Source organism: Alexandromys fortis, unplaced genomic scaffold, assembly GCF_014885135.2.
Source record: "Alexandromys fortis isolate MF-2015 unplaced genomic scaffold, M_Fortis_MF-2015_v1.1 scaffold_27, whole genome shotgun sequence".
NCBI lineage: Eukaryota > Metazoa > Chordata > Mammalia > Rodentia > Cricetidae > Alexandromys > Alexandromys fortis.
Genome location: NW_026067952.1, coordinates 436,863 through 463,521, shown reverse-complemented (window position 1 = coordinate 463,521; position 26,659 = coordinate 436,863). Strand labels below are relative to the sequence as shown.

At 46.0% G+C, this 26,659-nt stretch overlaps 1 protein-coding gene across 6 annotated transcripts in view; it reads right to left on the bottom strand.

Annotated features, from left to right (window-relative positions):
- Positions 1-26,659, bottom strand: part of Zbtb46 (zinc finger and BTB domain containing 46) — a 70,967-nt gene that overhangs the window by 26,758 nt on the left and 17,550 nt on the right. For 4 of the 6 annotated variants that reach the window (XR_007593372.1, XM_050150862.1, XM_050150867.1 and 1 more), the window contains exon 2: positions 4,340-5,309. Coding sequence is in view for 5 of the 6 variants with exons in the window: in XM_050150862.1 (XP_050006819.1) it covers positions 4,340-5,276 (937 nt within the window). In the remaining variant the exon portion in view is untranslated. Of the gene's footprint in view, positions 1-4,339; positions 5,310-23,011; positions 25,431-26,659 lie in introns of those variants that run through there. The other 2 variants (XM_050150864.1, XM_050150865.1) reach the window with 2 other exon arrangements.

Here is a 26,659-nt window from a genome sequence, read left to right as displayed (position 1 = left end):
GATGGCTCAGTGTCAAGAATGCTGGCTGAGGGGCTAAAGAGACGGCTCAGCAGCTAACTGCATGGGCTGTACTTCCAAAGGTTCCAGGTTCAAATCCAGCACTCACATGGCAGCTCACAACTGTCTGTAACTTTAGTCCCAGCAGATCCAACACCCTCAGACAGACATACATGCAGACAAAACACCAATGCACATAAAATAAAAATAAATAGGGTTTTGTTGTTGTTTTTTTACAGTACAGTGGGAAACAACAGGAAACACCACCATAAACTCATGCCTTCAATCCCAGCTCTTGAGATGTAGAGGCAGGAAAGCCATAAATTCAACGCCAGCGTGGGCTACACCGTGAGATAGCCTTGTGAAACAAAGCAAAACAAACAAGAAATATTACCACAGACAAGAGCTACTCAATTTCAGGTGACTGTCCCACCAACTTGGCATCCTGTCTTCTTTGCAACAGACCAGAAAGATTCCTGCAGAGTCTGGGGGTATCAGTGCTCTGCCTACAGTCATCTCAACATGTGACTTGCTGGGTTCCCAGAAGCAAATCCCTCTACACAGCTGTCTGTTCATTCCTCAGCCCAGGTGACACACCCCTCAGCCCAGGAGGCACTGGACTGTTCTGGTGGGGACCATGTACCATTAACTCTGCCAGGTACCCATGGTGACTAGTCACCTAGTGTCCTCATCTCAAAGGATGTTTAGGCTAGTCTATGTACACAGGAACCTTTCAAGTTAACCCTCTGTGAATTCTGTTTTTAAAAACACCACGACAATACAAAGCATTTCCACTGCAGCTCAGCCTAAAGAGGGATGGACAATGAGACCCTGGCAAGCTACTGCTCAGAGGTGCAAAAGGGAAAGTCATGGTCCTGAGACCAGCCGGCCCCTCCCCCTCAAGATGAAAAGCCACTCTGTACACACTGGGTCTACCAGAACCTGGATTCAGCCTGTCAAGCACTGCTGAATGCCGGGACGCCTCTTCCTGTAACAGGTTTCTGACCTGTGCTTGTTCTTGCCTCCTGTTCTTGCCTCCTCCGCTATTTTATGACATCAGCATTGTCCTTCCCACAACTGAGAGGAAGGTGTGCACTTCAGCGCCAGGTTTTCTCATTTAAACAGACCCATCCAAAAGAGAGCAGTTTCGCCTGTCTGGTCACCAGCTGCCACTCTAAACACTGTAACACAGTCCAACCAGACCTGCTTCCAGGAGGTGCTGTCAGTCGTATCTGGGAGGAAAACCACACAGGCGAGATGAAGAACAGAGCAGGCAGTGCTATGGAATGTGGGGTGTGGGGAGCTGAGGCAGATGGTGCCCCCTTTTCCCTCCACGCACCCACGATAGCAGAAGATTTTCTTTACAGAGATGGTCAGTTCTGAGGGGAAACGGTGATCAGGATGTACTGTCGGAGAGAAGGATTTTAAAGAAAAAGATGATCAAATTTGTTATGTTATGCTGTCTAAATGACGTCATGAAAAGGTGGCCTTATCAACAGTGTACCAGATGTCAAGTCCGGGCTGCACCAGGACTAAATGCTTGCAATGCTCTTCACAGACACGACAGACCATGACACCAGTACACGGGCAAGGGATAAGCTCACATGGCTTTTAGTTCCTCTAAGTCCTCCCAACTATGCTATGTGGACCAGGATGGCTATGACAGACTATGAGGCTTTGAACCCCTAACTCTGGTTTCCACTCACTGCCAGGGATGCCAGGGAAGAGAAATATAGGCTGCATCTGATCTAGAGAGGAATGAAGAGACTCATCCTGAAAGTCCATGCTATCCATCCCCACGCAGGGAGGCGCCATAGAGTGTGGTCAACACCGAATCCCAGACTCCCCATCTTCAGCTGGGACCGCACTGAGACCCTGATGTGTCCTTAGCAATTCCAACATGTGGGGGTTCAATGTTCCCCAAGTCCAGAACACTAACTCAACAAACCTTCAACTTTAAAATAGCTTCACATTTGATGCTTGTGGAATATTTAGGAATGAGTGTAGCTGGGGCCCTTGACTGTTTCTCCACCATTCCTAAGCGAGAGAGACACTATTTCACCTCATAGCAGCATCACAACCACCCTGAGACTCATCACTGACCTTCTGCAGATCCATCAGGGGAGGCTCCAGCCTAGGATGCCCCTGAAAGATGCTGAGTCCCCAGCCAAAAGGCTCGCCTAAGTCATCACATGGACACGCACAACCGATGCGCTTATTATTTATATACCGTCTCACCAGTCAATTTTAAAACCTGTTTTCCAGACCTGCTGGGTTGTAATGCATTTGACCTTTCGTTTCGAAAATCACAGGAGCTGAGATGGAGACACAGAGAGGCCAAGACCAGTGGCCAGGACCAGCAGGTTTCACTTCTGAGGAACTGCTCAGGAAGCCCTGACGGCAACAGGCATGTGTCTTTAGAAAAAAAGCCTTTTCAGGGCTGGAGAGATGGCTCAGAGGTTAAGAGCACTGGCTGCTCTTCCAGATGTCCTGAGTTCAATTCCCAACAACCACATGGTGGCTCACAGCCGTCTGTAATGATATATGACGCCCTCTTCTGGCCTAAAGGCATACATGCAGGCTAAACACTGTTTATAATAAATAAATAAATCTAAAAAAAAAAAAAGACAACGTTTTTCGGATCTCTGTGAGTTAGAGGCCAGCTGGTCTACAGGCTCCAAAGCTACAGAGAAACCCTGTCTCAAAAAAAAAAAAAAAGAGAGAGAGCCCTTTCTCCTATAAATAATATATCAATCTTTAATGAAAACAAACTGACCTCCATCAAGTGTCGTGATTTATGTTTCTGCCAGGGTGGCAGAGGCCCAACGAATGACACACTACCATGACATGCAGGAAGCATCCCACGCTCCAGCCTACACCTCTCATCCTTATCGCAGCCTTCAGAATCCCCAAGCAAAAGCAGTTCACAGTTGCCTTGGCAACCCAAGGATTTAAGACTAAGAAAGTATACAGCCAAAATCACTTGTTGGATTCTGAAAACACCTTCTGCTCGCTGACTGCATTTGAAACCTCCAGCCCACAGGCTCTAGGATTGTTCCACTTACTAATTTACCATTGACTCCCGTGGACTACACGCCCCCAGCATCGTCAGCTGCAGGGAAAGTGACTGAGCACACATATATATTCTGAGACAAGTGGAGGACGGCCCCCAATATCTGTGAACCCCAAAACGTGCCCCCAAGTCTCAGCATTCATCAGGTTTGGGTCAGAACTGACAAAAGATTGTAAGCAAATCCAGGAGGCGGACATCACTATGCATGTCCATTGCCTGGGAGCCTCTCCACATGAAATGACTGATACTCTTCTGATTCAGTTCAGTCCATCCCTAGGGAGACACGTATCAATGTCAGAAGATATTTGTGGCTGTCACAACTGTGTCAAATGCCTCTGATACCTTGTGGGGTATAGACTCCTGCCCCCAGGACACGGGCACAGAGAATGATTCAGCCCAACGTGCAGCAATGCTAAGTGAAACCAACTTTTAGAAATATCCAAGCTCTGGCTCCGTGCTTGGTGGCTCGGTGTTGGAAAGAGGGCAATGAGAACTTTAAAAATAAAATTGAAGTGTGTGGCGAGAGATGGTTCAGAGGTTAAGAGCACTTGTTGCTCTTATAGAGGACTCAGGTTTAATTCTCAGTACTCCTGTGACAGACAGCTCACAACAATCAGTAACTCCAGTCCCAGTGTATATATGGTACCCTCTGCTGACCTCCACTGGCACCAAGCACACACACGACACACATACATAAGTGCAGGCAAAACATTCATATAAAATAAAATAAAAATTATTTTAAGTTCTGGAGATGGGTAGTAGTACAACATGAATATATTTAATGTCAGTGAGCTGCTCCGTTAAAAATGTTCACAAGGCAAAGGGGGCTGAAGAGATGGCTCAGTAGTTAAGTTAAGCATATACTGTTCTTTCAGAGGACCCAAGTTTGACTCCCAACATACACATCGGGAAGCTTACATCTGCTCAGAAGCCAGAGCCTCTGTGGGTACTCAGAGTCATGTGCCCATGTAATCCCTACTCTACCTCATATGCATGTAGTTAATAATTTTTAAAAAAGTAAAATTTAAAAGTTTTAAAAATTTAAGTATGTGGGTGCTGGTATGTGCATGTGAGTGCAGGAGGTCACGGAGGCCAGAGATTCAGACCTCTCTGAAGCCGGAGCTGTAGGCAGTGTGAGCCGCCAGTGACAGGTGGGCATAGGAAGCCGTTAGTGTGAGCATGGGAGTGTGCCACTTCACCGACAGCCAGGAAGCAGCCAACACAGTGACCTGGGCCCCCTGCGCCCAGCCTGTCACAAGAAAGGCTTACTTGAATCTCGGCTGCTGAAAGGCCATCCTGAAGTGGGCAGGAATGAGGGAACCGGGGAGCCAGCCCGGCTGTCCTCTTCCACCTGCTGCGTGATATGTCGGACAGTTTCTTTGTTTTTCCGATTCTTCCTCCGGCCTGTGAGCTGCCAGCCATCCCCAGCACCCTGTTCTGATAAGGAGTTCTGTATGGCAGTGTCCTTGGAGGATGGAAGCTCACTGCCTCCATAATGCGATGGTGAAACCTGTTCTTCCTTGATCCGTAGAGACCCATAGCCTACATCTCCAGGCCACAACGCCTGTGAAGAAATGTCATCAGGGCCATCAACCTTAGGTTCCTGGTCCTCCTTCCCATAGCTGCTTCCTCCTTCATGACAGCTGGCAATGGCAGAGTCTCCAGAAGAATTGGCGGGGCTTGTCCTCCGAGCCAGCCATGGGGATATGCTCCTCCCAGCCATCACAGCTGAGATCAGCGCCTCTGTGCTGCTGCTGGCTGGGGTGCCAATCTCAAACTCAGAGAGTTCGTCTGAGGCATCTGACTTGATGCTGATGTCCAGTGCAGCTTTGATGAAGTCATGGCAGGCCTGCACGATGTCAGTCATCTGCAGGAAGCTAGCAGCTGACATCACCTCAATGACATTCCTGCTGGTGAGCGCCAGGTGAGCGGAGTACATGAAGTCAATGATGGCCTTGAAGCCTTGGGCTGTGACAATGTCCAGGTGAGTGACGGTGGCCTGGTCAGATGTCTTCTGTACCTGGCAATAGAGTGTCTTGAAGTAGCGGCTGCTCCCAAGCAAGACGTTCTTGTGTGCCTTGAAGACCTTGCCCTCCACCACAACACACACATCACACAGGACTCCGTGCTGCCTCTGCTCGTTCAGCTCTCGAAGCAGATGCCGGTAGTGAGAAGTGATTTCCATATCTTCCTTCCGGTTGTTCATCTGGGAGTCTTGCGGCTGCGTCTTCTATAGACTCTGTGGGGGGAAGAAGAGAACAGTTACATGAAACACATCTGCCATGAAAGGGATCCAGGTAAAAGGTAGCAGAGTTCATGTAAAGGGTCAGCATCTACCCAGCACACAGGCTGCCAAGCTAGAACAGAGTGGAGACAACAGTAGAGCCCCTCACCACAGGGGACAGGACAGGCCCTGCAGCACAAATGTGCTAAGGAGGTATGAGGTCACAACCCACTCAGACAGCAAATGGCAGGTAGATATCAGCCCTGTTCCTGGGCAAGACGTCTAAAGCACTTCTGAGATCATAATGGGCTTGAGGTTTTAGACAGAAATCTAGATACAACAGTTAACGTACCCAGACCAAAAACAATGTCCATCAGTAGACAAAGCTATTTTCTCACCCAAAATAAAAAGTTAGGTTAAACAACCTAGCCTATAGTCTTCATCCCTCATATTTATATATTATATAAAAATATATAAAGAAGGGGAGGTGGTGGGAGGAAATAGGAGAGAAGGGAGGGGAAACTGCAGTTGGGATGTAAGATAAATAAATCTAGCCAATATATATGTGTGTATATATGTAATAATATATATTAAAGGTGTACGCCATTGGGAGCCGTGCAGCCTAGTTTCAGACTAGTAAATGAGTACTTGTCCAGCGGGTCTCCAGATGAGGCAAAAGCCCATGGGGACAGTCTCACTAGGCAAGGACCAGTGAACTTCCGGACAGTGGAGAATACTGCTGGGACCACCCAGCTTGCATGCTCTCTTCTCTCTCCTAATATTGATGATTCTCTTGGTGGTTTTAGTGTCATTTTGTCAATCATGCATGAGACAGATATTATCATTCTTAGAAACCTCATTTTTTTCTCTAATATTTTCCCCTAAAATTCTTTGGGAGCTGATGCTTCTCAGGTTTCTTGTCTGGGGATGCCAGCTGTCACTTCAGACCCCAGGAGCTGTTCTAATACAGTGTTGACAAGATCAAGGCAAATCATTCCTGTAAATATGTTTTGAAAGGGATTGTTGTTCTTGAAAATGTGTGTCTATGCCAATCACCTTTTAGTTTTGTAAGGACAGGATGAACCTGGCTTGATATATGGCCACATTAGCAAAATGATAAGTGTTTTTGGTTTAAAGATGTCTTGATGTAGCCAGGCGGTGGTGGCGCACGCCTTTAATCCCAGCACTTGGGAGGCAGAGGCAGGCGGATCTTTGTGAGTTTGAGGCCAGCCTGGTCTACAAGAGCTAGTTCCAGGACAGGCTCCAAAGCTACAGGGAAACCCTGTCTTGAAAAACAAAAAAAAAAAAAAAAAAAAAAGATGTTTTGATGTAAAAGTTGGGAGAAAACATATTTGACATATTTGTTTTTGCCAGAGGTTAACACTGGAGGATGGAAAAACATATTTGTTAGTATGGAAAAACATGCTTGTTTCTGATGTATAAAGATGGCTGGAACTATTTGCGTCCGGCCACTTGTGTGAAACTCATCTGGTGGTCAGACAATTCACTTTGTCCTGCTGACACCTCCTTCCCTGTCTCAGTGCTTGAACCCAAGCACAGACCCCAGCCTCGGCAGGACCATGGACCCAGACATGGTCCTTGGCAGCAGCTGGGTCTGGATGTCCCCTGCATTGCCCTGGTGACAGTGTGGCCGTTAGATACCAACATGATCCCAGACCTCAAGCGTCTACATGGCCTTCAGTGGTAACAGGAGCTTCAGACGTCATCATCAAAGCAGAATTATGGCAGCTGGTCATCTGTTTCCAGTAGCTTTTTGGCAGCTATGTTTTGGAACTGGAAGCTTCTTTCACTGGGGAATGGTATCATACACTGAACATACAAGTGGGTAGTCTTCCTACATCTCTCTGGGAAGGACAGAGCACCTGTCCTGGGGATGTCCTGGGGATGAGACACAACCCTGGGATGGACAACTGCCCTTTCACCTAGAAGAACCTGTGCTGTTACTTAGGAGCACAGGGAGCACCTTACCATCACAGGGGACAATGATGCCAAGTTAGTATAAGAAAGGGTCCAAGGGCTGGGGAGACAAGAAATTGTTTGGGGTGAATGCTACCATATTGCACAAATGATACAGAAGTATCAAAAACTTAAGTGGCTTTTCTTTCCCTTCAAATTCTGGTATTTGCTTTATCCACAGTTTATTCACTCAAGATACTTTGGTTTTATAACTGCCTGTCACCAGGCTGGTCTCGAACTCACAGAGATCCGCCTGTCTCTGCCTCCCGAGTGCTAGGATTAAAGGTGTGCTGTCACCACCACTGATGGAGGAAGGTCATTGGTTAATTAATAAGGAAACTGTTGGTCTGATAGGTTAAAACATAGGTGGGTGGAGTAAACAGAACAGAATGCTGGGAGGAAGAGGAAGTGAGCTCAGACGCCATGCAGCTCCTCTCCAGGGCAAACGTGATGAAGCTCTGACCCAGGATGGACGTAGGCTAGAATCTTCCTGGTAAGCGCACCTCGTGGTGCTACACACATTAATAGAAGTGGGCCAAGCAGTGTTTATATGAATACATTTTGTGTGTCGTTATTTTGGGGCATAAGCTAGCCAGGCGGCCAGGAGCTGGGTGGCAGGAACACAGCACGCAGCTCCTTTCTACAACCACCACCACCTGGCAATACTTCAGGTTTTTGTTGTTTGGTTCTTTGCTTGTTTTTGAGACATGGTCCCTCTTGAGGTAAGATTTGTACCTTAGCAAATATTTTGGAGAGCTGGAGCAAAACCAAAAGCATACAAAATGAGCAACAATCATTAGTGCCCATTGCGAATAATCTGTTCCTTTATTTTGTCTTGTTCTCCTTTCTCTGTCACGTAGTGGGTGGCTTCCCTGATATGGGACAGAGATTTTGGAGAAAACCTTTTAAACAAGCATGCTTAGGTCTAGAGGAGGAGCCATACCCCAACTCCAGAGCCGGCTTTTAATTTAAGTTGAACAGCATAAAACATTATAATACCATTCATATCTAAAACACACCCGAATCCCTGTAAAACTGAATCCAGCAAGCTAAGAACAAAGACTTAAAGACAGGAAATTTTTGAGCCCTAGACACAACAGAGAACACTGCAGAAAGGAGCCGAGGGATGCACTAGCCAGGGAGGAGTGTGTGCCAGGTACACGTGTACTATAGCTGCCTACTCCTCTGCTTTCTCCCGCATTGGGCCTGGCTTCCAGCTCCCACTTTACAATAGGTTTACAGATCCATCAATGGTAACTGAAAAGACCAGCCATTCACACAGTGGGAGAGTGGGAGAGATCAGCCAAAAGTCAAAGTGGGCTTGGAGTGGAAAAAAGAGAAAGCCTGAATGTAGGGAAAGGGGAATCTCCATTTCCCTGATTGTTCACAGTATTTGTAAAGATCCCAAATAAAATTAGGACCTAGGATGCTGTTAGGCAGCCATTCAGATTAGTTATAAGGGATATTGAGGCCAAATTTGATTGCAAAAGTGAGTAAGTTTAGGGCCCTTCATGTCAGGTGCAAGGTGTAGAGGCTGGATGTTTTCTAAGAGCATCCCAAGGGGAAATGAGAGGGTGTGGGAGACACCATTCCCATGGATGAGAGAGAAGAGGGAAAATGTTACTGCATCCTGTAGTCATGGGTGTCCCCAGGACTCAGGGAGGACCAAACGAGGACCAAGCCATCAGTAGGCTGTCAACACACTCAATGGGGCTTGCTTAGCCTGGCTAAGCCAGAGGAGAGACTTGGCACCTGGTACCAGGGCTTCTGTAGAGGCTAGAAGATGAAGACGAAAACTGAGCTCTAAGGGGAAAGAGAGACCTTACCCATGGGAAAGAGTTAGGAACGAGGTTGAAAAAGCCACAAGGGCATAGAGGAACTGTGGAATTCCAGGCAGCTCCAGAGAGAAGATGGGAGAAGAGGGCAGGAAGAGGCACAATAGCCTAGTTGGGTCTAAAGAAACTGCAGAATTGCAGTTCAGAGAGTGGTGGGATGGAGTCAAGTGAAGAGACAAGCAACAGCCTTAAAGACCATGATTGGGGGTACCTCTGCCTCCAAGAATACCAGAGGGGTGTCAGACACTCAACAGCCACTTCTTTGGACTCAGGGAAACGTTTACACCAACCAAAGGGGAAGGTTAACGGATTCCACTGGAAGATAGGGTGCTGAGCCATCAGTAAGTCGGAAGATGAGTCTGTGGGTATCCCAGGGTGGCTCAGACCGTGAGGGGAAGCATAGGCACCAGGGGAGCTTATCTGAGTCACAACACCAAATATAAGTATATTGGGTAAGGTTACAAATCTGAAAAATCTGTAACACTGGGGTTGATAGTTAAAAGTCTATATTTAAGTAATCTTAAAGGAACTATGTGGTGTGATGTTATTTTGGGATAAACCAACCAAGGAGGAAACAACTCTCAGCTAGGAAGATTTCTTCACTGTTTTCTACCACACTAGCAAACCTCCCTCTTATCAGCTTCAACTAGTAGTCCTTCCTCTTTCTCTCTAGCCTCTCTGGTTTTCCTTTCTCCCTCCTCAGTGGCTGACCGCCCACCCAGTCAGGGCTGAGTATGCGGCAGTAAAGCAGAGCACTCAACTATCACATATAAGGCCTTGCTTTATTAAAACCAATTAGGTACCCAATAATTACCCAATCTTATACCCTCACCTTTCATGATGTTTATATGATTCTCACCAACGATCTCTCCCAGAGGAGCAAGCACAGGTGCATCTGAGACCGTGGTAGGGCCACGCAGATAAACTGCACCAAACTGATGACACCTACCCTTTGAGGCTAGGGCAGTCCCTGACCAGGACCCTAAATGGGATTACAATACCCCAGGGGGCATCCTAGCTAGGAATAGGTTTTTAACTTGCTCCTGGCTGGTCTCCACAAGACTGGCCTTAAGGCAGTAAATTATGAAAAAGTCCAATGATCACCCAGGAAAGTCATGAAAACCCACCTCAACTCCTAGACTGCCTTACAAAGGCCCTCTTACAATACACCAACCTGGACCTGAGACCCCAGATGGGAACTGGGGTTCTCCTTATGACCCACTTCTTTCCCCAGAGTTTCCCTGATATTAGGGCCAAACTTAAACCCTCGTAAACTATCCAGACCACATCCAAGGTGCCGTCAAGAAGGCACTGGGGTGTTTGCTGATTGTCCCCATGTCCCTCAAGGCATGAGGACATCAAGATTGGATCGCCCTTCATCTGACCTCCGCCATCTCAGACAGGGAGCCTCAGGTAGTTATCACAGTATCTGGGCAATCCATCCCCTTCCTTCTGGATACTGGACCAACTTCTTCGGTCCTGACTGAGTTCTCCTTTTCATTCCTCTGCTGTTGGAATAAGGGGAAGCCTTACCAGGCTCATCAAACTCCACAACTTAACTGTATCTTTAGGGTTATTCGCCTTACCCATTTCTTCCTAGTGGTACCATCCCCTTGCTAGGAAGGAACCTCCTAGCCGAAGTGGAGGTCACTATTTCTTTTGCTCCCCACATCTATTTGACCCTAGCTTCACCAGCCATTCTCCTCTTCCTCCTCCAAACCACACAATCTGACACACCTTTTCCTTTATTGCTCTCTCAGGAATGCCCTGGGTATGGGAAACCTAAAATCCCTCTATAGCCAAACACCACCCCCCTTATCATTCAACTACAAAACACCACCAAATATATAACTCAGACTCAATACCCACTCTCTCCCCAAAGCCTCAGGGGACTTACACTTCCCATTTCTGACCTCTAAAAATGAATCTTCCGCTCCCCACTTCTCCCAATAATACCCCCACACTTGCAGTTAAAAACCAATGGAACCTACCACTTCGTTCAGGATCTCCGACTTATCAACTCAACAGTAGTTTCGCTTCACCGCATACTACCCATGCCTTAACATTTAAAAATGATTCAAGTTGCTGATTTGACTATTAAGATGTGTACAGATCACTTGTTTCTGCTGGCTTCTGCCACTGGTCCTATTTGGCTCCAAATTCTTCAGCTGCTTCTTTCCTCCGCCTGCTCGAACCATCTATCTCTCTTTGTTGGTAAATGTCCTCACTGTCTCCAGGAGCCGGCTACATCCTCTGGGACTCCACCATGTGGGCAACTCTTTCATTAAGACACTTTCTTTTCGCCAGGCGGTGGTGGTGCACACCTTTAATTCTAGAACTCAGGAGGGTAGAGGCAGGCAGATCTCTATGAGTTTGAGGCCAGCCTGGTATGCAGAACGAGTTCCAGGGCAGGGTCTAAAGCTACAGAGAAACCCTGTCTGGGGTGGGGGGGAGACATTTGCTCCTCTCCCTCTATTGGAACCCTCCCTGTTTTCCAGCCTCCTCTCCCTAGGAGTTGACTGCTAAGACCCCCACAGCTTCCTTAAGCCCATCCCATTTGGGCCTCTGAGATCTTGTCCCTCCTGTCTCTCAGCTCCCACCTGGAGCTTATAGGAACTCTCTCCAGTGGAGTTCATTTTGCGACCCTTCCAAACCTCTTCTTCCACAAACTCCGATTTTATTAAAGTTTCTGGCCTCAGTACAGTTCAAATGACCAAAACTGGCATGCTTGATCTCAGTGATGACAACTTCTGCCACTGCACAAGCAAATGACCCCAAATCTTTTCTGTCTAAACTTGCTTTCTCCTCTAATTCTTATTTATACCTGCCTGGAGCAGCTCTTACTTAGGGATGTTTATCATCCAAGAGACCCACACCTCTAACCAACAGCTCGTCCTAACAGGGTCAGGAAATTGCTCCATATCAAGCCATCAAAGGCTGATTCCATCTATAACTCCTTTATCCGTCTCTCCTTCGCTGGGGCTTATGATCTATGCCTGTTTTCTCTATTTTTGTATGACAGTTGCTGTCCTGAAAACAAAAATTATAAAAACAGGGTTTATGATAGAATTTAAAAAGCAATGCTAGTTTAATAAGGTATTGAAGCTGAACCTCCATGTACTCAAATAGGAACATACCTCGTGTTGGTAGCCAAACTTTGCATTGAGAGTTAACTTGGGGAATTAGTTTTGAAAAGAAATGGAGTCATGAAGAGCAACTGAGACTGCACTGTGTGGCAGGACTGAAATTTCTAAAGAGAGTCCAGGAGAGGCTATTGGTAAAAATTCATACCAGTAGCATAAGAGTCCAAGAAAATATTATAAAGGTCTGAGAATGTGGCCAGGCAGTGGTGGCGCACACCTTTAATCGCAGCACTCGGGAGGCAGAGGCAGAAGGATCTCCGTTCGAGGTCAGCCTAGTCTACAAGAGCTAATTTCAGACTGTCGCACAGAGAAACCCTGTTTCAAAAAACCAAAAACCAAAAACAAAAAAAAAAAAGTAAAAGTTTAAGCAAGCACTGCAGATAACCTAAGTTCTGAGGGCCTAAGAAAGTTTTGTCTGAGAATGTGGAAGCTGAAGTAAGAGGCTCCAGGAAAGTCTTACATAGATGAAAGTTCTGAAGGAGTAAGGAGTAAGAAAGTAATTTAGAATGACGGAAAGGGTTTCAGATGTTCCGGAGCTGTTGTTAAACCTATACTTAATGGGTTCGACCAGACCACTCACATGGTGGGGTCTGAAGACTGCTCACAAGCAGGTTGCCAAAAGGAGATATTTATCCCTGTGACACCTACATCTACTTCTAAAACTTGTCCCCTATTTTTTCTTTCTCTATGATCAAGCTAGAGATTACTGTCAAGGTTGACCAGATCTATACCGCTCTTAGCTGTCCTATAGAAGACATGATGCATATTCAGGAAGGTGTTGAGGAATATTGTTTTAAGGTGTGACTTTTGTTTATGCTGCATTTGTTTAACTCTGTGAAGCTGTGATCCTTTGCCTGTTTAAAACACCTGATGGTCTAATAAAGAGCTGAATGGCCAATCACGAGGCAGGAACAAGGATAGGCGGGGCTGGCAGACAAAGTAGAAATAGAAGGAGAACAGAGGAAAGGCTGAGGAGTAAGACAAGGAGAAGGGGACACCAGGGGCCAGCCACCCAGCTAGCTACACAGCAAGCCACACAGAAAGAAATAAAGGTATACAGAAATAGAGAAAGATAAAAGTCCAGAGGCAAAAGGTAGTAGGGATAATTTAAATTAAGACAAGCTGGCAAGAAACAAGCCAACTTAAGGCTGGGCATTCATAACTAAGAATAAGCCTCTGTGTGTGATTTTTTTGGGAGTTGGGTGGAGGATCCTCCCAAAAAGCGAAAAAAGAAAAAAAAACCCACACAACAGGAAGGTAGTTCTACCTTTTCTGTAGAAAAAGTGATCTTTTATCCTAATTAAGTACCTATGGAATCCCAAATTGGAGACGGGTCACAGGTAAACTTTACTGTAGAATTTATCAGTCACCTATCAGGCACACCTAAAATACAGAGTACACATCCCACTCTCTGAACCCCTGGGTATACACATGGTAGGAAAAGTGGTCCAAAGCCCCCCAGAGGCCCTGACATCTCTGGGTATCACCCATTTTGATGGTACTGATCCCACTTCCCTGTCATACACCTCGTTTCAGACCTTAACTTCTGTGTATCTACCGAATAATACTGTGACTGATGGCTTTGCAGGATGCTGGTTATGCGTCCCTCCCGGGTCAAACTCACCATCACCATTTGGGGCTTCACCCGCTGTCTTATTAGATCTTCTCACCTCGCCGCTTGTTAACTGCTCTGAGCCAATTATCACTACCACCCCATATCTTTCCACATCTCTCTCTCACAGACTGCTTTAACCCCCCAGGAACACACTTTGTGCTCAAACTGGATTCTGCCGATTATAGTAATCCCATAACCCTCAGTACTCCCCAGCTCCTATGTCCAAACACAATGCCTCGATTCTCTTCCGCAATCAAGTATACCACTGCCTACCTGCAAGGTGGTCTGGGACTTGTGCCCTGGTGTTCCTTTTTCCAAAGCTAGCAGGGTACCCAGTGAAGAACCCTTGCCAATTCCCATCACTGGGTTTATAGCATCATAGCATGAGAAATGAGCAATTCAGGTCATGCCTGTTCTAGCAGCCCTGGGCATAACTGCTGGTGTCACCTCTGGAGCAGCGGACTAACTACCTCCCTCCCTAGCTATTTCCCATTGGCTTTCCTCACAGTTCACCCAGGATCTCCAATGGGTGGCTCAGACCATCCTAACCCTCCAGTGCCAAACAGACTTGCTGGCCACCGTAGGATTATATTTACTAACAGCAAAGAGGTAGACTTTGTCTCTTCCCTGGGGAGGAATGTTGCTTCTATGCTAACCAATCAGATATAGTGAAAAATAAAATCTGACAACTTCAGACAAATCTTTAAAAAATGTAACAAACAGCTCGAAGCCTCTGGCCAGTGGATCACTGATAGTCCAATAGTTATACCATGCCCTAGAAATTTCTTGTCTGGATTTCTTCAACAACAGATTCAGAAGATTTCTAACCAGACTTCTGACCGATTACTATTACAGGATTACCAGCCCCTAGCTACAGAGCCAGAGGTCTGAGGCACCCAGATTGCTCCAAGGACCTCGATGCCCTGAAGCAGCAGGAAGTAGTCTAATGATGTTGCCCCTTCCAGGCCTCCATTGTTTATTAGTAAACTAAAAAGAGGGGAATGTAGGGTAAAAAAGGGGCAAAGAAAAAAATGCCATGCCCCTGACTAGACTGGAGACTTGGACTGAGAAAAGACACCCTGACCCTGACTTGACCCCAGCACAGTCAGGTTGCAGGGCTTGAAACTGCACCAATCCACATGAATACAGAATCCCACCAATCCCTGAGCTGCCCTAGAATCAGCCCACAAAAATCTACCAGTCCCAGCCGGGCGGTGGTGGCACACGCCTTTAATCCCAGCATTCGGGAGGCAGAGGCAGGTGGATCTCTGTGAGTTCGAGACCAGCCTGGTCTACAGCGCTAGTTCCAGGTCAGGCTCCTAAGCCACAGAGAAACCTCTCAAAAAACCAAAAAAAAAAAAAAAAAAAATCTACCAGTCCCAAGCCACCTGGAAAGCTCCACCCACAGCCCTAAGAAATCCTATATGAAATCTGTACCACGTTCAGTTTGCTGCTGTTTCTCAACAAAAGCAGCCACCTTCCTGGATTCTCAATAAATCTGGAGTGAGGTTTGTAAGGAACTAGTGGAGAAGAGCTGTAACAACTTCATTGGGAAAACCCTTTTCTTACCCCTGCATTGGGGAAACTGTTCCCAGGACCTGGGCTGTAAGCAGCTATGCTTATGGTGACTTTGTGGTATTCTTGGCTCCCGACTGCCAGGATAATGTAAAACACTAGAATAACTCTAAAGCCATTTCTGACAACTCTGAGGCCTCTCAGCAGTAGTGCTCCCCCTCCCCTGGGAACCAGGAATCTAACAATTACCCACACATGTACTGAAATGTTGGGAACTTTCCATCTCCCTGAGTCTTTATGAACATTCTCCAGAAATTGGGGCAAGATAACCTTTAAGATGTTGACTCAGTTCCTGATGTTTTGACTCGGTCCCTGGGAAAGGGATCAAAGAAATGCTTCCTCTTACCTCACCTGATCTGGCAACTGCCCTCCAGCCATGGCTCAGACCAATCATTGCCAGTAGCCTTTTTAAATAAGCCAATCATAATAGTTAAAGAACAACTCCCAGGCTCCCCCCTTGTTTCTGTGGCTTTTTACTTTAAAAGTAGCCTGTACCAGCTATTTGGGGTCTTTCTGGTTTCTCGAATACTGAAAGACCCTGTCACGACAGAATTAATGAAATCCTCATGTTTTTACAACAACTGTGGTGTGAGAATGGTTTCTTGGGCGACTCCTCCTTGGTGATTGGGCTCTAGGGTCCAACAATACCTTTCCATCCTTGCCGCAATGCTTACAGTCTCTCTATGTAATCCTAGCTCTCCTGGAACTCACCATGTAGACCAGGCTGGTCTTGAACTCAGAGAGATTCTCCTGCCTCTGCTTTTCAAGTGCTGGGATTAAAAACATGCATGGCCACACCCAGAAATACTTCAGTTTTGAATAAAAACACTTAAGAAACAGGTTCCCAAAACAACCTGAATCTACTCTATAGATTCCAACCTGAATATGCCAATCTGCTGGGGTCACATCACCCTGGTTGGTTCACAAGAATCTGTGAAATTCTCCACTTAAACTCTCACTGAGCAGTGGTGGTATATGCCTTTAATCCCAGAACTTGGGAGGCAGAGGCGGTGAAATCTCTGTAATGGAGGTCAGAATGGTCTACGTAATGAGTTCCAGGACAGCCAAAGCTACAGTGTCTCAAAAAATTAAATAAAGGTACAAGCAGGGCTGAAGAGATGGCTCAGAAGTTAAGAGCATTTGTTGCTCCTCCATAAGACCTGAGTTTGTTTTCCAACACCCACATCACCTTTAACTCTGAATCCAAGGAGTCTGATGCCTTCTTCTGTTCTTTCTTGGGCATGCAGTGGCATACATTCACATACACAGACATGTAAACAAAAATAATAAAAACAAAAAATTTAAGTTACAAGCAGGACTATCTTACGAGACAGGGGACACCTACTATCCACAGCTTGTCACGTGATGACTGGTGCCCACCGGAAAGGGCACAAACAGCAATCTTTTTTGTTTTTAAAGGTCTATTTATTTATTATGCATACAGTGTTCACCTGCATTGCCTGCAGGCCAGAAGAGCACCAGATCTTATAGATGGCTGTGAGCTACCATCTGATTGCTGGGAATTGAACTTAGGACCTTTGGAAGAGCAGCCAGGGCTCTTAGCCTCTGATACATCTCTCCAGCCCTCTCAAACAGTACATCTTAAAATGCACAAGAACCATGAGCTCTAGAGCCTTCCAGCATGGACTTCATTTGCTGCTTGATGTAAGGAACAGATTGGGTGGAGTGTTGAAGACTACTGATTTTAATAAAAAGGTCCAAGCCTGACTAGATAGGTAGTGCACGCCTCCAGTCCCAGCACTGAGGAAGTGGAGGCAGGAAGATTTCAAGTTCAAAGTCAGCTTCAACAAAGTCTCATCAAACAAGGTCTGGATATTAGGCTCTTTAGGCCTGTCTGTCATATCCCAGACGCTGTTCTGTATGCTCTCACACTCAGAGCCGGTGACCTAGAGATTCCGTACCTGCAAAATCAGGGGGCCCCCTACTGACTGGGCTCCAACAGTGCTTCAGAAATCATAACCCCAGGCTCTTCTCCCTGGGCATAGGCATGAAAAGTCTCTGCTGTTTTCAGTGACACTTCATATGTGAACATTCCTCTCAAACATCAAACTCTTTGCTTCACCTGACTTTTTTTAATCTCACCTCTGACTTAACTTCTGTATCTCAGGTTAAACATTTTATTTGAAATTTCATTTAAGTACTGTGGATTAAGCTTGCTCAGCATGTTCTTCCAGGCCTTGGGGTCAATCTCCAGTGCTATAAAATACTGATGATGATGATGATAGTAATAACAACAATAATGAAAATATTTTGCTTTAAAATATCACTAATAGCCAGGCAGTGGTGGTGCATGCCTTTAATCCCAGAACTTGGGAGGCAGAGGCACGCAGATCTCTGTGAGTTCGAGGCCAGCCTGGTCTACAAGAGGTAGTTCCAGGACAGGCTCTAAAGCTAGAGAAACCCTTTCTCGAAAAACCAAAAACAAACAAACAAACAAGTCACTAATAGCCAGGCATGGATGCTGGGTGGTAGTGGTATACACTTTAATCCCAGCACTTGGGAGGCAGAGGCAGACAGATCTCTGTGAGTTTGAGGTCAACCTAGTCTACAAGAGCTAGTTCCAAGACAGCTAGGGCTTTTACAGAGAAACCCTGTCTCGGAAAAAAAGAAAAAAAATAGCCAGTCATGGTGGCATACACCTTTAATTCCAGTACTTGGGAGGCAGAGGCAGAGTTTGAAGCCAGTCTGGTCTACAAAGTGAGTTCTAGGACAGCAGGACAGTTACACGGAGAGACCCTGTTTTGAAGAAAAAAAAAAAGGCACTAATAGGTCTCAAAGCCAAACTATTTGGATTCTTTTGCCAGTGACCCACAGACACCATGGACTAGAGGAGGCTATGGATACCAAGACTGCTCTCAAGATCACTTTTGTACAACTTTAAGGAGAAAAACATTCTGAGCAAATATGGCCCAGACAGCTGGGTGGTGGTGATGCACACCTTTAATCCCAGCACTCAGAAGACAGACAGGCGGATGGATCTCTGTCAGTTTGAGGCCAGCTGATCTAAGAGTGAATTATAGGACAGGCTCCAAAGCTACAGAGAAACCCTGTCTCGGAGAAAAAACAAAACAAAACAAAACAAAAAAAAAACAACGGCACAGAAAGGTTACATCAGTGGCTAACTCAGCCATCAGCAAGATACAAATGTAAACCACCAGAGGCCCCTGTACACTCACTAGAGTGGACCAACATGAAAGCAACAAGAAACTGCGTATGGCGCTGAGGGAGATGTGGACTGGCACAGCCACTTTGAAAAGTGATTTGGCAGTATCTTGAAAAGCTGAGCCAGGTTATAGATGCCTGTATATCCAGCACTCTTTAGGTCGGGACAGGCAGATCATAAGTTCAAGGACAGCATGGGCTATAGAACAAGAACTTGTTATAAAGCAAGACTTTACCGCAAAACAGCAAAACAGACAAAAGAAAAAAGTCCACTGGCACATGACCATGACTTACGGTCAGGAACACTGAAATCTGAGGATGATTCAAAAGGCAGAGGCACAAACGACTCAACAGCTGCATCTGAAAACAACCCAGTGCCCACTGAGAGGTAGACAGATAGAGGGAGAGGACAGCCATCAGCAGGTCCTGCAACCCTGGCATAGGCCTGTAAGCTGAGGACGCTAGACTGAGGGAGGGCAGGCTCCTTCACAAGAAGAGCTTCAGGAAAAGCTTGGAGACAGAAGGAGGTAGGTGGGTGTCCAGGACTGAGGTAAAATGAGGAAGAGAAAAGTGAAAAAACTCATATGAAATGTTTGTTAGAATAGAGAATCATCAAATCACACTTTACGAAAGTGCAGTTTGCTGTGTACATATACTTCAATATAGCTGATCAAAGCCCAGGGCCTCATGAGTACTCACAGATGAGCTACACCCCATCAGTACCTACTCGTTTAATTTTTTTTGTTGGTAATTGTTTGTTTGTTTGTTGTTTTGTTTTTTGAGACAGGGTTTCTTGGTGTAGCCCTGGCTGTCCTGAAACTAGCTCTTGTAGACCAGGCTGGCCTCAAACTCACAGAGCTCCACCTGCCTCTGCCCCCTGAATGCCAAGATAAAAGGTGTGCACCACCACCTATCTTAACCTAGCAAGTGCCAGGGTGACAGGCACTCTACTCTATCTGGCAAAGGTTGAGTTTTGTAGAGTTCTGTACTTGAGTATACAAAGGATGAGCCGTCATGTGACAGGTTGTTTTGTGCTCCCCAAACTTCCTATGTAAATGCCACAGAATTTGACCATATTTGGAAATAGGTCATCAGATGTAACTAGTTAGGTAAGGCCATCAGCACAGGCTCCTAATCCCACAACTGATGGCTTTTTGAGAAGAAAAAGTCTGTGAGGACTCTGCTGTGCCACAGGCTCAGGAACAAAATTCCCAGCACTTTCATGAACGCAGCCTCTAGGACCAAGAGAGAAGAAAGTTCTGTTGCTCACAAATTCAGTTTATGGCGCTATGACAGTCACATGATACATACTCCTACCAAGTAGACACCCAATACAGGGAAGGCAATGGCTGCCCTGCTTACTCTTTCTCAGTGTACATATAGTCCTGCATGTCTCACAGCAAAAGCCAAGTAGCCCTGGACTGCCTCAACATTCTCCACACACTGAGATATTTAGACGGCTTATTTTTCTTCTAACAACACAAGATGAAACCACAAGTTGACATGGCATTGGTGCATGAAGTGAATTCTACCACATGGCATTAGTACAGCTCACAGTTGTACAAAGAAAATTAAATGAGCACCAGGCAAGGTAGCGAATGCCCACCATCCTAGTACTCAGGAGATGGGACATGATTCAAAATCTGAATCCAGCCTGGGCTCTATGTTAAGTTCAAAGCTGGAGAGAGAGGTTGGCAGAGAGAGGGAAGGAGAGGAAGGGAAAGAGAGAAAAAGACAAAGAGAGGAGAGAGAATTAATTAAATGAACTCCTGAGTAGAAGGAAATACTCCAAATGCATTAACTGACTAACCATCATAAGACAGTGAGGCAGGGACCTCACCCATATTTCCTCCTGGGAACAGAAACTGGTTCATCTCACAGTGGAGAACTTTGCTTCCACTTTGCAGCCAACGTGATCCGAAACACAAACCTGTACCTGATGCCCGCCCACTCTTCTTCCCCATATGCCACTGGCCCCTCCTTGCCCTTCCTTCTTCCTCTTGGTGCTACCCTTTCTCAGTTCCCTCTGCTGCATTCCTGACTTCTCATGCCTGGGGTACCTTGTTCCTCTCTTCTCAACCTGTCTTATGTACATCCTCTCCTGAGAGCACGCTCCACACAGACCACCGCTTCTCTTTTCTCATCATCTTATGAGAGTATTGATTAAATTTTAAGAATATTTCTTTCCAGTCAAGAGTTCATTTAATTTTCTTCCCTGATTTGCTTTAGCCCCCAGGGTTCAGGTCCACTGAAAGACCATCTGGCTGAGAGCAAGGGTGGAGCTCTAACTCTCACCTCTACAATCCAGCTCCGACCAGGTACCCACAGCCCCTCTGTTGCAACTGAACCTGTAGCGGAAATGGGTGGGAAACGAGACCATCCCATCTGCCAGGCCAACTCCAGCAAAAGCTAGAGCCAGCCTGAGAAAGGTTCAGACAGTACAGAGGTGATGAGGAGGTGGGAGAGCCTGGAACCAGCTCCCCAGCAGAAAGAGGTAGGTGGTTTCAGAAGACCACCAAGAAGCCCCCACTGTGAGATTCATAACCTTGAATCACCCTTCCAACTGTGACTCCCTCTAATGGAGAGAATGGGGCTAAAACAACTCCCTTACAGTGTTAGGCCAAGCCTTTCCTGGACCTCCAGGAATGGAGAAAAACTGATCAACCAGCATCCTGCTAAGGGTCATATCACTAAGTGGTGTGTGTGGCCATTCTGGACCACTGTAACCCCCTTTGCAAAGCTCAGGTAGAACTGCTCCATATATCTCATATGGGTCAGTGCATATGTCCCTGGACGGTTTAGAAGCATCCAAGTGGCAGAAACACACACCATCCCAGAATAAGAACAAGGAGGACTGTGGTCAACATGTACTGGGAGACAAGAGAGCTGCCAGGTATCAAGGGTGGTTGCGGCTCTAGCCTCAAGATGGGAATTCAGTTGAGGAGGCCTAGGGAAGCAGTGGCAGGAGTCATGGCTGACTATTGGTTAAGCTGTTGTGAGAGAACATCTGTTGTTGCCTAAAAGGTTTGCTCAATCAACCCGATACCTAAGGATGGGACCTTATTTGGGAAGAGAGTTTTATAGATTTGACCAAACTGAGATGACAATCCCAACCAGATGTGACCAGTGTCCTTATAAAAGGGGAACTCAAAACGCAGATGCACAAGAGGAAGGATGCTTTCTCTGCAAACCACAGAGGCAGGGACCTCAGAGGGAATGTTTCCGTCACACTCTAACCCTAGCCCTCTGGCTAACAGAACCAGCCAAGAATAAGTTTCTACTAGAAGCCCCTATGTTTTGAGCATCTCCAGGGCCTTAGGCATAAGCAGAGTGATTTTTATCAGAAAGAAAGCTAATCAGAGCCAGATGTTGTGACACACACCTACAAATCCTAGCAGTTGGGAGGGGGAGGCAGGAAGAGCCTGAGTTCCAACCTAGCCCAGGCTGCACAGTAAGGTACTGGCAGGAGATGTAACTGCCTCAAACACACACTCATACCCAAAAGCTTTAAAAATGACAAAAGAAAAAGTAGATGCCAGCCACTTAACAAGATAACATCAGGTTAACAAGGTGAACGCCCATTTCCATACAGCTAAATGCTGTGATTTGGAATGCTGACTTGAGTTCCTGGCCACTCAGACTCAAACAGAATTCTGCAGGAAGTCGGACACATTCTAGGATCATTGTGTTGCAAGTGAGTGGTGAGGTCTTCTAGCTGAGACTTCTCCCTTCTTAGATACCACACAGGCTGATAAAGTAGCTGGGTTGGTACAGTGCTTGCATAGCATGCACGGAGCCCCAGGTTAGATTCTCAGTACTACATAAACCAAATACAGCGTCATCTGTGACCCCAGTCCTTGGAGACAGAGGCAGAAGGATCAGAAGTTCAAGGATTTCAAATAGAATGTCAGGTAAGCTACACTAGCTGGAAGCACAAGAACCCATTTCTGTACAGATGCTGTTTGTAGAAATGCTTTCGTGTTTGAGGACCCAAGTCTCTCCTGTCTGGGACCCAAGAGTCACTGTCATGGTCCCACAGCCATCTGACCTCTTGTTTGACCTGATGCACAGGCACAGCCCTCTCAGACACAGGTGCTCATCAGATCACAGTCATGAAAGGATGAACAGTGAGCAAACAGGTCTTCACACAGACTGATCCTTTTTCATCCCTGGCTTCTTAATGGGTCCTCCATTTCCATGGTATACACAAGCTGTATAGAAAGATCCAATGCAAAGGGAGAGAGAGAGATGGAGGGAGGGAGAAAATGAAGGAAGGAGAGAAAATGTAAGAGCAAGAAAGTCCAGTCCAAAAAAAGAAAAGAAAAGAAAAAAAGAAAGTCCAGTCCTTCTGAGGAGAGCAAGAACCAAAAGCTCTCAGTGGGTGCCTACCTGGGGTCACTCCCAGTTTTCAGTCCTTGCTTCAGAAACGTACATACTTCAGTGGTTCCGGGCACCAAGAACCCTGCATTCCTTTTCATGACAGTCGGAGAAGCAAAGATGGTACCCACAGGGTCTGAACCTCCTGGGGTAAGAACAAACCCATCCAGTGCTCTACCTAAGACTGATAAAAGGAGGACATCAGGATTACCGTATGTAGTTTTAGTTGGGTGGTGCCAGGCAAGCCCCAAGTCTCCTTCATTCTTTCTCATTTTGTCTTTGAAGTTAAGGTCTTACTGTGAGGCCTCAGGAGACCTGGTACTCATTATGTAGTCTAGGTTGAACCCAAACTCATGACAATCCTCCTGCTTCAACCTTTGAAACACTGGAATTATAAGTGTACACCAGCAAGCCTGGTTTATCCCCTCCCCCTTGTTTTGTTATTATTTTGGGGTTTTGTTTGTTTGTTTGTTTGTTTGGTTGGTTGGTTGGTTTTGGTTTTTCAAGACACGTTTTCTCTTTATAGCCTTGGTTGTCCTGGAACTGTAGGACACTTGCTGTAGACCACGCTGGCCTCAAACTCAGAGATCTGCCTGCCTCTGCCTCCCGACTTCTGGGATTAAATTATTGTTTGTTTTTAAGATTTGTTTTATTGGGCTGGAGAGATGGCTCAGCAGTTAAGAGCACTGACTGCTCTTCCACAGAATCTGGGATTTCAGGCATGTGCTATCAATTGTAAACTTGTTTTATTCTTTGTTTGTTTGCTTTTTGAGATCGAGTTTCTCTGTATAACAGCTCTGGCTGTCCTGGAACTCACTTTGTAGAGCAGGCTAGCCTCAAACTCACAGAGATCCACCTGCCTCTGCCTCTGAGCACTGGGATTAAAGACTCACCACCACCGTCTGGCTTGTTTTATTTTTTTAAGATCAAAGCTAATTCTAAAACTGGTATCTTAGCTTAATTTAATGTTAAAACTTTAAGTAAACATTTAAAGAAATTATGAACAATATAGTAGAGAGATTAAGATTTCCAAGAGAGCTAACTATATTTTTTGAAGCTAATCAAAAGTAATGTGAGGTCCTACACACTTAAAGTCTGTGACACTTCCTGTCCTGGATCAGTCAATTCCAGAATGCACCAACATGTCCCAACCTCTGGCCCACTGGCTCTAATTTTAGTAATCGATGTTAAAAAGGAAACAACCCCAAACCTCCTTGTTCTAAAAACTACTGTGTGTCAGGGGAAAGCAAGAAACTCCCAGATTCCCAACAATTAGAAAATGGCTGAGGTCTCCAAATAGAGGACCAACCGACTGCTGTCTGTATCGATGCTCAGCAGCTCCATATGGGAGTAACTGCACAGAAACCAAAAGACGTCTGTGTGTGTGTGTCTGTCTGTCTGTGTGTGTCTGTCTGTGTGTGTGTCCTATCCTACTGGTCAGACTCAAAGACACTTGTTTCAACCCTTTTCCCTGGAAAAGTAAGTTCCTTATTTACGAAGAAAACCAAAGATATGGCTACAAGTGGGATGTCAGTGCCAGGGAGGTTAAACCCAACACTAGTAGGAGAAGATTCCTCAGTCCTTATTCCTGTGAGGGCTGAAGCTAGGAAGGCCAGGCAGAGCCTGAACCTGTGACTACCCACAAACTCCCCTGACATGAAAGCCTTCAGGCCACCTACAATTCCAAAGTCATCATGGGGCAATGTCTTTCCTGAGAAGACAGAGACTGGTTTCCCTACCTGCTCCTCACTAAGACACTACCCAAAGCACTGACTTCCCAGAACAGATGGAAATTCCCCTGCAAGCCTGTGGGTAGCTCTGGCAGGATGTACCCTCACCACACGTCTGGTGCAAGGTTTCCAGGAGCCCTGTGCCCAAGACCAAAAGCAATGTGAGAGTCAGGATGCCTTGGCTCATGCAGAACTTAGAGTGTATGGTTTAGACCTACAAAAAGGGCCTATGGGTCACCTGGGTGTTCCATATCCAATGACACTAATACGCCTAGACAGGCAAGCAATAACGTTTACACAGGTCTGTGATGGCTGAGTCAGGCACTTCCTTAACTCAGTTCCTCCCTGCTCAGATGGCAGCTCCCTTCCTGCCCCATGGTAGAGCAGAGAGTAGCGGTGGCACATTATTCAAGCCTATTCAACTTCCTGAGTTCCAGTGTTCTTAGAACCAAACCTTACACCTCAAGTGGCATGTCTAGTTCATCAACTCTACTGTCCTGGAGGAACTGAATAAGTACGTTTTGTTATGGATAAAGACCATTTATCTGGAAGGAAAAAAACCGAACAGCAAAAATAGGTCTTAATTCCAAAACAAGAAGCATACATTAAAAGATTCAAAGGAGCCAGGTGGTGGTGGTGCATGCCTTTCATCCCAGTGCTCAGGAGACACAAGCAGATGGATCTCTGTGAGTCTGAGGCCAGCCTGTTTTACAAAGTGAGTTCCAGGGCGCCCAAAGCTGTCACTGGGTGGTAGTAGTGCTCACTGCTCACCTTTATTCCAGTACTCAGGAGGCAGAGGCAGGCAGATCTCTGTGAGTTCAAGGCTAGCCTGGTCTACAGAGCAAGTTCCAAGACAGACAGGGCTGTTAAACAGAGAAACCCTGTCTCAAACCCTGTCTCAAACAAACAAACAAACCAAAAAACAGAGAAACCCTATCTTTAAAAAACAAAACAGAGACTGAAGAGGTGGCTCAGAGATTAAGAGCACTGACTGCTTTTCAACAGGACCTGAGTTCAATTCCCAGCAACCACAGGTGGCTCACAACCATCTGTAATGATGTCTGGCGCCCTCTTCTGGCCTGCAGGCATACATGCCAGAACACTGTATACATAATAAATAAATAAATCTTTTTTTTTTTTTTGGTTTTTTCGAGACAGGGTTTCTCTGTGGCTTTGGAGCCTGCCCTGGCACTAGCTCTGTAGACCAGGCTGGTCTCGAACTCACAGAGATCCGCCTGCCTCTGCCTCCCGAGTGCTGGGATTAAAGGCGTGCGCCACCATCGCCCGGCAATAAATAAATCTTAAAAAAAAAAAAAAAACCTGTACATCTCAAAGTAAGTTTTAGTACTGACCACTGAAGTGGCAATCTTTTCATAAGAAAATCCTCACTAGCCGGACATCCATCTCTCCTACATTAAGGGAGGGTGAGCAGGTGTGGTGACTCACTCCTGTAATCCCAGTGCTTCAAAAGGAGAGGAAGAAGGTCATTCAATGTTATCCTGAGTTACAAAGCCAGTTACAAGCTAGTTTTGATGAGGGGGAAGGGGAAGGAGAAGTAAATCTAAATTTGTGGGGTTTTTGTAAAAATTAAATAGAAACCAACTTAAAATGAGAGAACTGAGACATTTCTGAGGTTAAAAAAAATTCACAAGACATTCCTATGCTTTATTAGCCAACAGCAAATTTAGAATTTTTTAAAAAGAAAAGAGGTTTTTAAATTTATTTTAAAACTTGGATTTATCATCGCATAGGTGATGGTTTGTTTAAAGAATCCATATGAAGCCGGGCGATGGTGGCGCACACCTTTAATCCCAGCACTCGGGAGGCAGAGGTAGGTGGATCTCTGTGAGTTCGAGACCAGCCTGGTCTACAGAGCTAGTTCCAGGACAGGCTCCAAAGCCACAGAGAAACCCTGTCTCGAAAAACCAAA